The sequence below is a fragment of the Syngnathus leptorhynchus genome, chromosome 21 (genome assembly GCF_054491065.1).
Source record: "Syngnathus leptorhynchus isolate UIUO chromosome 21, UIUO_Slep, whole genome shotgun sequence".
Taxonomy (NCBI): Eukaryota; Metazoa; Chordata; class Actinopteri; order Syngnathiformes; family Syngnathidae; genus Syngnathus; species Syngnathus leptorhynchus.
The window spans coordinates 6,533,038-6,547,919 of record NC_141215.1 but is presented as its reverse complement, the minus strand read 5'-3'; the positions used below and the strand labels follow the sequence as shown (position 1 = coordinate 6,547,919).

General features: G+C 49.9%; 3 protein-coding genes across 4 annotated transcripts; 2 read left to right on the top strand and 1 right to left on the bottom strand.

Annotated features, from left to right (window-relative positions):
* The first annotated feature begins 147 nt into the window (after positions 1–147).
* On the top strand, positions 148–3,754 carry hcls1 (hematopoietic cell-specific Lyn substrate 1). Of its 2 annotated transcripts, XM_085902698.1 has the most exons (13): positions 148–576; positions 655–728; positions 809–932; positions 1,007–1,117; positions 1,196–1,250; positions 1,329–1,439; positions 1,499–1,554; positions 1,631–1,700; positions 1,770–1,918; positions 1,998–2,123; positions 2,288–2,498; positions 2,574–2,639; positions 2,709–3,754. In XM_085902698.1, the coding sequence occupies exons 1-13, from the start codon at positions 397–399 to the stop codon at positions 2,843–2,845; spliced, it is 1,470 nt and encodes a 489-aa protein (XP_085758824.1). In that variant the 5' UTR covers positions 148–396; the 3' UTR covers positions 2,846–3,754. The 2 variants fall into 2 exon arrangements, with proteins under 2 accessions (XP_085758824.1, XP_085758823.1); XM_085902697.1 differs by having other exon boundaries at positions 1,007–1,250.
* Positions 2,957–4,180, bottom strand: llph (LLP homolog, long-term synaptic facilitation factor). Its single transcript, XM_085902704.1, has 3 exons — positions 4,015–4,180; positions 3,428–3,653; positions 2,957–3,342 (listed from the first exon to the last, which is right to left on the bottom strand). Exons 2-3 carry the CDS (start codon positions 3,645–3,647, stop codon positions 3,173–3,175), a joined length of 390 nt encoding a protein of 129 aa, XP_085758830.1. The 5' UTR covers positions 3,648–3,653; positions 4,015–4,180; the 3' UTR covers positions 2,957–3,172.
* On the top strand, positions 4,114–5,790 carry pex26 (peroxisomal biogenesis factor 26). Its single transcript, XM_085902701.1, has 6 exons — positions 4,114–4,550; positions 4,622–4,759; positions 4,826–5,139; positions 5,203–5,340; positions 5,428–5,542; positions 5,653–5,790. The coding sequence occupies exons 1-5, from the start codon at positions 4,357–4,359 to the stop codon at positions 5,526–5,528; spliced, it is 885 nt and encodes a 294-aa protein (XP_085758827.1). The 5' UTR covers positions 4,114–4,356; the 3' UTR covers positions 5,529–5,542; positions 5,653–5,790.
* Positions 5,791–14,882: the final 9,092 nt, after the last annotated feature.

Sequence of the window (14,882 nt, the reverse complement as noted above, 5' to 3'; positions counted from 1 at the left end):
GCGCGCGCGCGCACGGCTTGGAATATCATGTGTTCCGTTGATGCACCGCTCGTGCACGCGACTTTGATGCTCGCGCACTGTATGTGTCGACACATCGACTGAGACGCGGAAATCGACTGGCGACGAACTAAAAAAGGTAATGTCAACTTCTCATTCTGAATCTTGTTTATATGTCTTTGATTTTTTACCTAAACAATTCTTGTCTATATGGTTGGTAACTTTTTGTCTTTATAAATGAAGATGGGGTTGCCAATTTTATGACAGCATAATGTGCTTTCTCAACACCTTCAAAAGTAATCATTGAACAATATTGGCAATATAAAGTCCAAATATGTTTTGTATTGCAAATGAAACAAATTGTCACGCATTTATATTTTTAAAAGATATGTAATCACTATGGTCCGTTTTAGGGAAATGAAACTTGCACGTGCCCTTTTTCCATTATGCCGCTGCAGTTGTGAAAATACAAATACGGCACTGTTATTTCTGCAGATGTGGAAGTCAATGGTGGGGCACAATGTGAGCATGAAGGTGGCTGCAGAAGGTGACGACTGGGAGACGGACCCAGACTTTGAGGTAGCTACTGCAATGCTTGAGGACTTCCTCTCGGTACGCTTGCAAGATGTCGCTTGAAGCAACCTCTTCCTCTTTTAGAATGATGTGTCGGAACAGGAGCAAAGATGGGGGGCCAAGACCATTGAAGGTTCTGGCCACAAAGAGCCCATCAGGTACATTGGTTTCATCTTTATATGTTTATCTTCCATCTAAAAACGCATTTGTGATGATTTTTTTGGGGGGGGGCGGCCAGTGTTGCAGAACTGAGGCACAAAGTGGCAGCGGAGCACGAGCAGGTGAAACATCAGGAGACGACCCCCAAAGCGTCGTACGGCTACGGAGGCAAGTTCGGCGTGGAGACGGACCGCATGGACAAGGTGCGATTGACACGTTAAAGTTTTCTGGCTGCCATCCAAAGTATCATACCAAGTTGTGTTTTGTGGCACGGCAGGTGGCGGTGGGACACGACTACGTGGCTCAGGTGCAGCAGCACAGTTCCCAAAAAGATGCAGCCAAGGGATTCGGCGGGAAGTTTGGCGTGGAGAAAGATCGGCGCGACAAGGTCAGTCGACGACACCGCACGATGCAAATAGCAAGCTTGCAAAATCAATTGAAAGACAATCCAAAATGTTCTTTGCAGTCTGCTGTGGGTTTTGAGTATAAAGGAGAAGTCAAGCAGCACGCGTCCCAGAAAGGTGCTTCAGAAACCATGAGCCACTCCTGAAAATATCCTTTTTCTTTGTATTTCACGTGTGCGTTTCGTGTGCTTGCAGATTATTCCAAAGGCTTCGGGGGCAAATACGGCGTGGAGAGAGAGAAAGTGGATAAAGCCGCCCTGGGCTACGACTACAAAGGGCAAACGGAGAAGCATCAGTCGCAAAGAGGTGACAACCCCGAGGCGCTGATCCGGTGGGCTCGCTACATGAATGTAATCCATATTTAGATTATTCCACGGGCTTCGGAGGTCGATATGGTGTACAGTCGGAACGTATGGACAAGGTGACTCCACCCGATTAGAATGAATAAATGAAAGAAGGTCACAAAGCTAATTGAAGGAACTTTCTTTATGTTGAAGAGTGCAGCCGGGTTCTCCGACAGGGAGGCCCCCGCCTCCGCTTACGAGAAGACGCAGCCGATAGAAGCCTGTGAGTTCCTCATTTAGGGATGGACGGACCAATATAGCAAAGTATGGCTCAACACGGGTTGCCTTCCAGCCAGCGCCAACGCCGCCAAGATGAAGGCTCGCTTCGAGAGTCTGGCCAAGGCCTCGGACGAGGAGAACGTCAAGAGAGTGGAGGAAGAGAAGAACAGGAGGATGGAGAGAGAGAAGCGAGAACGACAGGAAGCGGAACGCAAACAGCAGGTGACCCAAAAAATAATAATAATAATAATCCTGCGAGGATTTTGAGGAGCTGGACTTGAATGTTGCTTTTGCTGCACAGGAGCAAAAGAGCAAAGAAGAGCCACGTCATCTTGCACATGTTCCACAAGTGCTTGCAGAGTGTGAAGCTTCACCGGAGATCAGCCAGAATACACCGGAAGGACCACAGTTTATACCAGAACCAGAGGTTAAACCCTCATCAAATCACTTTACGCCTTATGTTGCGTTCTTAAAAAAAAAAAAAATCTAACCAAAATGATTTTTCAAATTTCCATTCCTTCCTTAATTGCTGCTTTTTATTTTCAATATTTCTCAAATTTTATTTACGACTACTTTTGCTTCTTTCTGAAGTTTAAAGCATTTGACGATACGCCTCCGCCTTTGCCTTTGCGCTCGGACCACTTCCTGCACTCGGACCTTCCTCCTGAGGATATTTACGACCAACTCACGGAGGAGGAGCGGGACGGCGGCGAGTACGAGGAGGGTGCGCCGCCGCTGCCGCCTGTGCTGGAGGAGGGAGGCAATGACTATGAAGAACTTGTGCCGCCAGCAGCTTGCTCGGGTATGGCAACAACATAAATACCTACAATGGTACCTCCACTTATATCTTCTTTTTTTTTTTGGGGTCATCTCCCAGCAACAGACGTCTACGAAGACCTCTCAGCTGGCATCCAAGCCGTCGCCATTTTTGACTATCAAGGCGGTACGTTGCTACTTTAAGGTCGTTGCTTTGTTTTAGTCGGGCGTGGATGTAACGAGCCGGCTTTGGCAGAGGACGTGGACGAGATCTCCTTCAACCCGGACGACGTCATCACCGACATCGAGATGATCGACGAGGGCTGGTGGAAGGGAAGCTGCCACGGATGCACCGGCCTTTTTCCAGCCGCCTACGTCCAGCTCATGCAGTGAGATGCCGGCGCAATCCGTAAGCCCATCGCAATAGTCACAGATGCTGAGAAATTAATTTGTGGAGTATTTACACACCGCGCATGGAATTCCTATCACATGATTAGACAACTCTTAGACAAGAAGGTGACACTTTTTATGGTTCAACTTGTTGAAATGAATTTCTATACAGAAAGACGTGCATTTAAGCAGACGTAAAAGAAATCACCATATTCTCGCTGCTACATAAAAATAAACAGCCTCTCTCTCTGTGGTGTGTCAATGTTGACCACATTTATGAGTCATCAAGGAAAGACCAATTGGCTTCAGAGTCTTTTTTTCTTCAGCTTTTCACCAGGCAATGCCTTTCTTCTTCTTCTTAATTTTGCCGCCGGACTTCTGGGCCATTCTCACTCTCTTCAGCTTCTTGGCTTGCCGCTGGTTCATCCACACCGGATACTGTCCATGCTCATTCAGCAATGTCTTCTTGTTGCGTTTGCTGTCCAGATCCATGGTGCCATCTGCAACCCAAGTGATGAAATGCTTTATTCACGAGAAGTAATGTGCGTTTACAAAGGCAGCGCGGAAATGCACAAACTCGCTCACCATTGTCTCCATCTTTCTCCACAACTGCTTCAGCCTCTTTCTTGATCTTCTCGACCGGGACCACGGTGGCAATCTCCTGCATGTCAGTCATCACAGCGTCGTCATCTTTCTTGGCCAGACCGAGGGCTGTTTTCAGGCGGGCAAGCTCCTTGGGAGCGTTCTTCTTCCTCTTCTCAGCTCTCATCTTCCTCTTCCACTTACTCCGCAAGCTTTTGGCCATTTTGTTCTGGGGAAGAAAAAAGCACCAGTAACAGATGTTTTTCCTAACGCATGCGCAAAGTGTTTTGATTGGCGATGCATGGTAAAATGTGAATAAAATAACATTCTTGGGAATATTAAGTAAAAGCAAAACTTCCTGGCAGTGTCTTTATACTATTGCCAAACACTTTGACACGTTACAATGCTACAAGTCTTATACATTACAATGCTGAATAGAAACAAATGACACTTAAGCTAATACCCGCTAGCACGTTAGCTACACAACAGCTACGTAGTTTTTTCGCACGCAAAACAAGTTTTGAAGTGCTTAATATCATAATAGCAAATCTTAAAATAAAATAAAAAAAACTGTCAATCGAATATCTTACAGATTGCAGATGTATCCGTTGAAACGATACAGTGGGAAGAAACAGGAAGGTACGGACACGTGTTTACAAGTGGCAGAGGAACCCCGTCAAGAAGCTGCATTTGCATTGGATTGGCTCTGTGCGTAACCTGAAGATCGCCCGTTGCGATTGGCTAGTTTCTTGGTTGAGAACGTGACTTCCCATTGGCTAAACATTCACAACCCGGAAATGTCAACAATATTCACCAGAGGCCGTCTTGTGTACAAATAACACACCGGGGTGCGTAGAATTACGTATTTAAGATATTTTTAGCAACAAAAAACGTTTGTAGCATAGTTGTACTGACTTCATACAATTAAAGTCATGAGCAGCCCAACGTTAAGCGGCGATTTTATGCCCGTTTTCAACCCTCCGCTGTCTTCTACGCAATCGAAACTGTTGGACATGTTAGAAGATGCCACAGAGCAACTGATGATCAATACAGACTTCGACGCTTCCTTTCGTATCTGCGATAGAGGGCTGGAGTGCCTCGCCCACGAGGAGGAAGCGGACGTCAGGTGACGTGTTCAGTCTTTCTTCAATGAATTCTTCTTTCTTGACATGATCATGTATCCATCCACTCAAGTAGGGGTGAGCTTAAGGCTGGCTTTTGCATCGTGGGGATTCAAGCTTTGGCTGAGCTCAACCGGTGGCCAGGTGTCCTCGCTTGGGTCCTGAAGCATTATGAGCATATGGAGGACATACCAGCTCAAATATTGCAAATGTGGTGAGTACCCTTTGTCCATGATGTCATTGCACAGTGTTTGTCGTTCACTCTCGGCTCCTCCGGCAGCATCCTCCTCTATTCCAAGGTGGGCGAGCCGGCGGCGGTGCGGGAGGCTACCCGAGCGTGGTTGCACAGCCCGTCTAACATCCACCTAGATGCCTTTCGTACGGTGGCTGAGCTCTATTTGCTGTACGTCCTCCTGCCCCTCGGGCTCACGGATCAGGGCCGGGAATTCGTCCTGGGCGAATTGGGTAGCGCCACGTTCACGGAAGAGCAACGACGGACGGCGCTAGAAATCATCCAAGAAGAGGAACGTGACAGGAAGGTGTCGCATGTCAACGCAGATTGTAGCGTAACTGCTGATAATGCCTCGACGCCAGGTGAGAAGACTCCCTGGACCTTTGTTTTGAGCAACACATCCATTTGTCACTCTTAACATGCAGGTTCCTTTCTCCATAAATTGGAGGCCTTGTTGAGGGTTACTTACAGGAGATTGACGGCCGCCTCCGGATCCTTCCCATTCCATAAACTCGTCTTGGCTGCTCTTATTCTCTACATGCTTGTATTACGTCTGGATCCAGGTTAGGCTGTTGTGTCAAAAGAAAACCAAATCTGAGCAATTTTACAATACGCTCATTATATACGCTTCCCCTCTCTCTGTCCTGCAGCGCGTCCGTCTTCCTTTATGTGGATTTCTAAACTACACGAGCTTCTTCGACAGATGTGGAACATCACGGTGGCGCCATATTATCGAGCTCAGAAAGACTGAATGCAGACTTTGGCGTAATTTCATTTCTTTAATGTCATTCTGCACTGGCTCGCCCAAGAGATGAATTAGCTTTTACAATATGAAAGCAATATTAAAGTTGATTCTTATGTATTTTGTCCAACAGTGATGAACACTCACATTTGGAGTGCTCAATCAGCCGACAATGCATGTTTTTGGGATATTAAAAAATTGGAGTGCCCGAAAAAAATCATGGCTGACTACGGCAATAAGCTGCAGTGCTTCATTTGGCCACAAGAGGGTGCCATAGCCTGGATTCTGTGGGCAGTAATTAGGCCGACCAGGTGCCGTTGAGCAACCGGGTGGGCTAGCTGGCTGCTTGGGTCGGCGGACATCCACTGGTGAGTCGCATTGCTTTAAAATCCTCCATGTCATTTCTAGGAAAAAACAAATACATTATGAAAGACTAGAGGTGTGTATTAGAAACTTTATGTACATATGACAGATGAAGTCCCAGGAATTTGTTGAGCCTACGTCTGCTTTTTCCGGGGTCTTTTCAAGTTGAGCCACACTGGTTCACTGCTAAAGGGAAAAAATATCGTAATTGGATCGTATTGTGTAGTATTTATAGCGAAAAGGTGTTATTTTGCAGTTGGAGGCTAATGACATGCTTATTGTAATTGGAGTGAACCACGCGTGTAAATGAATCCCAACAGCCGCCGGCGCGCTCCGCCAGCCCCTGCGGCGACGCGTCGCCGTCACGTCGCCAATGTTGACGCGTGTTTAGCTCGTTGCTAGGTGAGCGTGCGCTGGAGAAAATAGTTTTTTTTTTTTTTAAGGGGGGGGGGGGAGTGTTGGCTTCCGAAGAGATCCCTCCATCTTCCCACTCGCGCCGCATTCCAGACATTTCACTAGCGTCATCAATAATGCCGCTTAATGTTGTAACAGCATGGGAAAAATCAGCCTCAAGCACGGCCACCAGATTGGTGGTGCGGCTTTTTGATTTATTCCAACCATGGAGCTGATGTCACCTCCATCAGCTTTGCGGATTTTACTTGAAAGCGGTCTTGTACCAGGCAGACGCAAACGGCGGCCATTTTGAAAATGGCCGCCTAATTGTTGATTAAAGAGAACGAGCGTCAAAATGGCCGCCAGACCGAAACTTGGACAAATTCATTTCTTGAGTTTATTTTGTGTATGACCGGTCAGGTTAAAGAATAAGATTAGAAGTCTCAAACATTTCACTTTTCCTCCACACCTTTTTGGTAACCACAGTGATGTTGAAAACAAAAGTCGGACACTTTTATGCTCTCCTTTTGATGTTGATAAGGCGGTCATTAAACCATATCACTTTCACTTAATGCTGTGTGTAGTCACTGAATAAGCACTAAATAGTGCTCTTGATGTCCCTTTAGGGCACCAACGGTCGCACCACTTGCGCTGGCACGTCAACATTCAATGGGGTAAGTCCAAGAAAGTTCTCTAGAAATAATTATCCAGCCCTGAATGTCAATACTTGGGAATCCCTGACTCAACAGCATAAATCGGAGTCTGCTTCTTATCATGAACGGTTGGAATTCTAGCTAACATTTTTCCCTGGGTTGCGATTCTTGGAAGGGTGTTGTAAATAAAACATGTGCTGACTTTTGTTGTGAGGGAAGGAGGGAGGAGAAAAAAAAATCCAGCCATGTGGGGCGGCGGTTTGGTTTGGAGCTTGACGTGACTTTTGGGTGGCTCTCGCTGCGATTCCATGATGTGCGTTCAATGTGTTTGGGGTGGAGGAAAGCTGAGTAGACAATTTTGTGGTGTGAAACCGAATGAGCGGCCCCTTGTCATTCGCGGTGCCCCGCCCGCCCGCCCGCCGGCCCGCCCGTCGTTCCCCTTGAGTCGCCGCCTTATCTGCGCTCCTTATCGCGTCGGCAAGTACATTGTGCGCGTATTTGAAGCCGGGCCGCTCGGGTTACTGTCAAATTGCTTCCTGTCCTAACAGCCGTCTTCAAATCTTTACACCACCTGCCCTCGCCGTTTGGTTCCCACGGCGGCCAAATCAAAATCCCTAAGTCGTTGTAAACAAAACACGTGGTCCGGTTGCGACTTGTCGCGAGCAAGACTCATCCGGACACGATCGGAACGTATCCTAATAAATCCTCCCCTGGCGCACCTTCAATTAAAAGCTCCCGTAAGGAGGAATGAGTACAATTGTACCTCCGGGCCTAATTGCTGTTTGGCATTTGGGACCGCACAAGCGCTAACCACCACCAGCGCCGCCGGCCGCTCGCTCGCTCGCTCGCTCGCTTATTGTCAAATGGGATTTTTGGTTTGGATCCATCGTGGGAGCTCTTTGACCCCCTTCACAAAGCCCCTCTAATGCCAGGTAGCTGGCGCCGGCATTCCTCAAGCATTCCTCCATGAGGAAGTTGCTGGGATGGCGACGGAACAATGACCCGCTCTCATTCATCGGGTTTAGGGTTCTGTGGGAAAGTCCGGCGTCGGGCCGAGGTGGGACGGCGGGTGGAATGTTCTGCGGGAGATGCGCCGACAAGACGGAGGGGGAGGTCTTCTTCGGAGTAGGGTGGAGCGGAGGGGAGGCCGATAACGCGCTTTGATGGAGCCGTGCTGTTTGCACATGCTTGTCATGCTCTGTGCACTTTATTTGCGCATTTGCGGGCTGATGTCATGGAGCCAAATTTTCCGCCGTAAATCAAATTCAACCCTATGGCCGCATTTTATGTCTCATCGACATTATCGTATCATACGATGAAGAAAAAGCGTAGTTGTGACTATTTTCCATATCGACATTGAATCTACATTTTCAACAGCACGTTGAATGCAATCATTTGTTTTGTTTTGGGGCTAAAAGTAAAAAATGGCAGCTCTTTCATGACACGGCGTCCGCAGTTTGCCATATTGCCAGAGTTAGCACGCCTTTACGGAGAAAAGAGGGGCTTCCCCCAGATGTCATATCATCTCCTGGCACATTCAGCTGCCTTGCCACCTTGCTGATTCAATTGATGGGGGGAAAAAATAAAATAAAAGCCTTCATCTGTCCCGGCTGATAAATGAAGGCAGGCCCGCCTCGCACTTTGGCCTCTTGACTCCGGGATTAAAAAAAGAAGTTACAAAGCGGCAGGCGTGTCGTCGGCGTGAAAGGCGCCTTTTGTTTACACTGCGGCCCGTGGACGAGCCTACGCGTCGTCGTGTCCGCCGTCTATATGCGGCGCTCGGTTTTGCGGGAAGCGCTGGCGGCCACGGGAGGAGATCAACGGCGGGCCGCAGGCTCGCTTCGCGCCCTCTCTGATGTGGCGGCCGTATTCCCGCCCCGGAGGAAGCGGGCGGGCTGGCGCCTGAGCATGTGAGAATAAACGTACCTCCAGCGGCCTCTCCGGGGAGTGTCGCAGGTATTTTTGCTCAAGGCACGTATAGGCCACGAAGCCCCAGTTGAACTCGCTCGTTGCTGTCTCGCCGGGTGCATTGCGTTCAACGCTACAAACGTTGAAAAAAAAAAAAGCCACGCTAAATGCGAAGCTAATAGGTCAGATCGTAGCGATACCGATACATTGTGAAACGTGCGGCGAGACTTTTAGAACACACTGTAGTCATTTCCGGTCTTGCGCAGTCTCTCGTGCTGCCCCTTAATTGGGGAAACTCCGTTTTTACGTTTGGGCGATGACGTCATGGCTGTGCATCGACGTGCCGTCCCTTTGGGATTTAGTGGCCAGTTGAACGCGGCCCTGCTTCTCGTTAGGCCTCCTGTCATCTGCAGCCTGTTATGGCGGAGCAGGGGGATGACATCATACTGGTCTCGCGGCGGCGGCGGGGATAATTGGCCAGCTCTCCTCCTCCAGAGCGAGCGGCGCGGGCCAAGCAGAACACACAAGTGGAGCCAGGCCATGCGAGTCAGATGCACGGGGTTTTTCCAGCGCGGCTGGCGGGGGCCTCGGCGCAGGGGCGGACGGGGGGGGGCGCTGGGCGGTCGACTGTAAATGTCCGAAATGAATGAAAAGCCTCAACTCAAATGAAACACGATATCAAGTGTGCCCCGGGCGAACGTGTTTGACGTGTACGACAATTCGCCGCTGTCGAACGCCGCGTCACTGCGTCCTTTCTCTGCCGTGATTTAAAACAAAAAAAACGCCTAAGTCCTCTCGGCCCACGCAATGTTCCATTTGGCCATTATTTGTAATATTTAAAATCTTTGGAAAGACATTACGTGGCTTGATGCTGCCTTCGGCGAAACTGGGAAATTCAAGTGCTAAGACTAAAGTGACACTGGGCCCTTTGTTGCCAAAAGTCCAAGCCGCCACGTATTCGCCGCTCCGTCACGCCGGCGTATTTGCCGCCATGCGCAACAACAGATTGTTTGATAATGCCTGCCGGGGTTGTGAGAACAAATTCAGGTTCCCATCAGGCGCAGCGCCGGACGTGTCGGCGCGTGCCCGTCGGGGGGGGGGGGCGCTCAAACGGGCGTCGTTCGCCGTCGTTAAGTCGCTCTGTTTGGGGTGGGCGGGGTCGCGCGGGCCACATGCAACTCAGCGTCTCGTCAATGCGGACACTCCCAAAAAAGCGACCGAGTCAGCGCAAAGCCAAACTTTAGCGTTTGGAGAAGTGGCGCTCAAAGTCGACACGTTGCGCAACATCACGGCTGCGCAATCAGCTGGGATGTTGCCGGGTTCCCACGCTAGACCGTCTGTCAACGGGTAGGCGGCAGGGATGTCACTCAAGAATCCAACCTGGCCGTCGAGTCGTGCCGGCCACATACTTGCTTTATGGCCATTTTTCCGTCGTCCCGTACTTGAGTTTGAAAAGTAGCAATCCGCGTCCCGTACCAAAATGTAAAGGATTTGCTCAAAGCGTGGCGGCGGCGGGAGGAAATGATTGTAGCGTAAGGGAATTGTATCACTTTCTCACTCTTGTGTGCATTTCCTTGGCTGTCACATATTTGTCTTATCAGCCGTTAGAGAAAGGCACATTTGACAACGCTTTGGAAATCGTCGGCGCGATTAGCGCCACCCGGACACGGGGCGCAATATCAGCTGTCAGTTGAAACGTTGGAGAAGTTCAGAGGTGACATAAAGACTTTCCAATACGTCCAGTGAAAATGGCCCTTTGTGTTGGCGCTATTGTCCCCCATTTTTTATAAATCTGATTTGCGATTCGACCGGCTTCACTAAAATGTCTCATGCAATTTCAATGATGAGATTTTTCCCGCTTTGTTGCGCAGTGTAACTTTAGCTTAGCATAGTTGCTAGCAAGCAATAGTCTGTGAAATGCCCCCCCCCCCCTCAATGGGGGTAGGTAGAGTGAGAGCGGCCGCACCTTGAGAGCCTTGGCAGCTCTTCACATGGAGCTAACAGCCACATGTGTGGAAGCTTTCCTCCCACGCTTCACATTTCACACATTCCTCAACAATGTTAGCTTTTTTTTTTTTTTTTTTTTCCAGGTCAACACACTTTATTTTTTTTTTCCACGTCTCTTTTGTCGCCAGTGTTTTCGTACGCGTTTCTTCTGCATTTTCTTTTTAGCGCCGTCATCGTTTTTTTTTCCCTTTCCGCCGTTGAGCGGGATTATTTATGTCTTGATGGGCTAACCATAAAAAGAAAGCTTCCCTGCGCTTTCATTTCCTCGCTGACGGTGGGAATCCTGACCGAGGGCTCGGAGCTCTGGCCCCAACGTCCAACCATAACATGGGTCCTAACAACTTCCCGTTGGCGGCCATTATGTCCAAATTTGCCGTGTGATTGAAAACGAGCTGCTTGAGCTTGTGACGTTTTGTCCTTATATGCTGAGGTCGCAAAGTAGCCCCGCCAGAACTTTCCTCGGCCTTCCCCCCCCCCCGGGGACGTGGTCTCGGTCCTGGGAAGCGCCGGCCTGCGAGCGAGCGGCCCGTGGTGGCTCCACGACACTCGGGCGCTGTGACCTCTTTCTCACAGCGCCGTCCTCCATCTTCCCAATACGCTTGTGGGAATCGGCTTGTGGGAACAGTCGTGTCCTGTCACGATCTACCTCGAGACAAAACCTTATCTGGTCCATCAAGCTCGTTATTTAATTGACGCCCGTGTGTTTTTGCGCTGCTTTTGTGTCATTGTGCCTGTTCAACTGGATTTGTTACTGTGGGCGCGCCACCCAAAACAAACGACCACAACAAATAAATGGAGAGAAATTTGATACGCGATGGTAAAAGAATAACAGTAGCGTAAAACCGTAGGACCTGTGTGACAAATGGAGTCAGCCAAATTGCTAACCGCTAATGTCATAATTGCTGCCGGATAACATTCTGTGGTCAAATCCGTATTGTGCAATCTTTGCTAGGTTCATCTTGTTGCATTGAAATTTGGAGTTCATCCAATTGTTTGTCTAACTTTGGTTCCTGAAATCTGTGTTTACACTTTATCCCCCCCCCCCCCCCCCTGCTTCTGACAGTGTTAGCATGATGTGGCTAAGCTAAGTAATCCTGGCATTTCCAGGCTCGCTATGCTGCTTGTGTACCTTCCATGACCTGGCCTCTTGGGGTCACCTGTTTATCCAGGCATGACTCCTCAGAGCACGTTTGTGTCTTTGAAGGTCTTCTCAGTGCTGAATGTAATCAGGCAATGAGGCGAATTGGGTCCGGATCTGACTGGGGCCCTGACACAGGGCCCCTTTATGCCGCCACTGGAGGCTAGCACGCACGGCGCACAGGAAAACACCGAGCAGCTCCCAGACACAATCCCTCCCCTTTGCTGCACGTTTGGAAGCAGCATATCGCTTTGAAAGGCTCCAAATTGCGAGCCACCCCCCCCCCTCACCCCACGTTCCGTTCCACCCTCCCATCCCATTTCCTCCGCCTTTTCTCTCAGGAGGGAAATGTAAGCGTGCAGGAGGGGAAACGTTGCCGTGTGCGCGACGGGAAGCCAAGGCACGAAGAAAGCCCAGCTATTTGCGGAACAATGAAGCCCTTTAGAGAGGGGAAGAAAAAAAGTCTTTTTCGGGGGTACCCCGTCTGGTCCCCGTGACGCTTTACGGCTCAGGAACATAACCTCCGAGTCCGTCAATTAACCCTGTGAGCGCTTTTTACTGTTCAACTTGGAAGTTGTGCCTTGCAAAGTGGAAAAGATTTTTTTTCCTTCAAGTGTCCAGCTGCAATGCTCTTGTCTCCCCGATGGCCTGTCGTGACACAGGCAGGCAGGCAGGCAGGCAGGCAGGCTCTCATTGGCCTCAGCCAATCATCTGCTTCCAGTTGTCAACAGCTGCCACCCGAGCCGATCTGCCCGAATTTTTTCTCTAATCTCTGACCACATACACACTTGTTGACTTGCGACAGGCGGCCGCCGGCTTTTGGCTCCGTCCACTGCGCCACATGTGCGGGGGGGGCTTCGGCCCCCCTTCAGTCGGCATTACATAACCCACATCCAGACGCCGACCTAAAAGGCGTCGAGCTCTGTGGCCGACACGCCGAACGTGGCTTTGTGCCCCGTTTGGAGCGCGTCTAATCCCATGGTTGGGGCGAACAAGGAGTCCCTTCAACTGTTAAAAAGCGAGGGAGTGATGTCACACGCATATGTCAATTGATGACTTCATTCACAAAGAAAAAAAAAAAAAAAAGTGGGCTTTTGGTTTTGGACCTTGTATGTTTCCAGAACGTTTTCATGCTCGGCATCTTTCGTTTTCATCTCTCGGGCCCTGACCTTTGAACTCGATGGAAGTATTGGTTCTGAAGGGCGCCGTGGAGAATAGCCCAATGTTCTGTGGAGCGTCCAGGAGTGAGCCAGGCAAGCTGCTCGATGTCACGCTTGTATACACACTTCATGGTTGAGGTAGTGTGGGGGGGGGGTGGGGTGTCCCGTGACCCGAGGTCCCCGGCGCCGAGAAGAAAACCCCTCTTGTGTTCCAAAGCGCCAGACGAGCTGGCGAGAAGGCAGGGCCGACCGGATGTTGCTATCTGTCCCCGCATTGTCTGGCTTCCAAATGTTGCCATTTGACTTTGAATGATGACTTTGGGAATAGCCAAAACATTCCAAAGGCACAGTGTGAGGAAACGCCCCCCCCCCCCATTCGTTAGTGTTCCATGGCGGCCGCCTACGTGATGCATTAATGACGTCTCGATGGAGGAAATGATAGGCAGTGGCACTTTAATGGGCCATTGCGGGAAAGCACCTTCTTTCCACTTTTGCACGCTTGGAATAGCCCGCCGGGCATGTGACCGTACCCGGAGACATTTTGATCAACTGCCATTCACGTTTGGGAAGCAGGCCAGCATGTGACACTCGCGTGCGCACATTTCCTCCCCGTGTCGGCCATTGCTCGGCGGGAGTCCCGGCCGCGGCATTCCAGCCATAGCATCTTGGGCGCTACTGTCCCTTTCCTAAGCTGTAATCAAGCAAGTTGGCCCGCCAAAGCATCGGCCCGTGCGTCCTTTTTTGGCCCTTCCGTCTTTCCTTTCATCTGATGGGCCCGCTTCCAGAAGCTTGCTGAGGGGGAAGTTCCACTTTGGCATAACGCTCCTCCGCCTCCCAATTTTACACCCTAGGGGGTTAGCGACGCAGCCGTAGCAGGGGTGGGACGGTATTTATGTTTTGAGGGATGCTCGCTAGGTAGTTATGGTAAGGCGTCGGCCATTTTGGGCCCAAACATAGATTCAGAGAAATGCGAGCTGCTGTCGGTAACTTTCTTCACATTTCACTCGCTGCGAGTTCCGCTCCTGCTCTTCAAAGGCATTTTTCCGCCCGACTTTTGTTTCTCGTCTGCCCATGTGCGGGGCCTCTGGTAGGTCGACTGGGCTGGTATGCGGCGGGAATCTTTGGATCAAGGTGATTTCACGCTCCTCCACGCTTTCCCAGCGCTCTCGGTTACCTCTGCGCGTGCATGCGTTATTGTAGCGCACGTGCACAAACAGCTCAAAGTCTCCGCACCGCTTCTTTTGTCCTCCCCAAGTGTCTGCATTTGGGATGTATACATTTGGTTGGGGTACCCTTAAAAAAAAAAAAAAAAAAGTCAGATGAGGAAAAACAGCTCATGTTTTCTTTGAAGTTGAGCTAATCTGGCTAACCTTGACATTCCCTTCCCAGGCTAGCCTCTCATAATAGCTCCCACAGTGTGTTTTTTTTATTTTTTTTTTCTCAATGAAACTGCATGTCTCATTCAGTTCTTTGGTTGCGGGGGGGAGGGGAAGCAAGCGAGGCGGTGAGGTGGCGGCGGCGGTGGGGGGAGGTGGGGTTGTGTAAAGAACTTCAGCTGTCATTCAAAAGTTTTCCCACATGATCGGAAGCAGCTCAGGAATGTTTTTTAATGATAAGAGAGACACATGTGGCTGGTGTGGCAATTAAAGGAGCACATGACTTCCCATCCGGATGTAATTTGACCACTTTTTGTGTCATTTTCTTGCAGGGATGACGTATTCAACTGCACATTTTTGGCATT

What these genes read in the sequence shown, in the direction of transcription:
- pex26 (XM_085902701.1), top strand. Translation starts at nt 4,357, where the DNA reads ATGAGCAGCCCAACGTTAAGCGGCGATTTTATGCCCGTTTTCAACCCT. An exon ending in GAGGAGGAAGCGGACGTCAG is followed by an intron (nt 4,551 to 4,621) that starts GTGACGTGTTCA and finishes CCACTCAAGTAG; the next exon opens with GGGTGAGCTTAAGGCTGGCT. An exon ending in TGTATTACGTCTGGATCCAG is followed by an intron (nt 5,341 to 5,427) that starts GTTAGGCTGTTG and finishes TCTGTCCTGCAG; the next exon opens with CGCGTCCGTCTTCCTTTATG.
- hcls1 (XM_085902697.1), top strand. Translation starts at nt 397, where the DNA reads ATGGTCCGTTTTAGGGAAATGAAACTTGCACGTGCCCTTTTTCCATTA. An exon ending in AAGCGGAACGCAAACAGCAG is followed by an intron (nt 1,919 to 1,997) that starts GTGACCCAAAAA and finishes TTTGCTGCACAG; the next exon opens with GAGCAAAAGAGCAAAGAAGA. An exon ending in AGTTTATACCAGAACCAGAG is followed by an intron (nt 2,124 to 2,287) that starts GTTAAACCCTCA and finishes TTCTTTCTGAAG; the next exon opens with TTTAAAGCATTTGACGATAC.
- llph (XM_085902704.1), bottom strand. Translation starts at nt 3,647, where the DNA reads ATGGCCAAAAGCTTGCGGAGTAAGTGGAAGAGGAAGATGAGAGCTGAG. An exon ending in GGAGAAAGATGGAGACAATG is followed by an intron (nt 3,343 to 3,427) that starts GTGAGCGAGTTT and finishes CTTGGGTTGCAG; the next exon opens with ATGGCACCATGGATCTGGAC.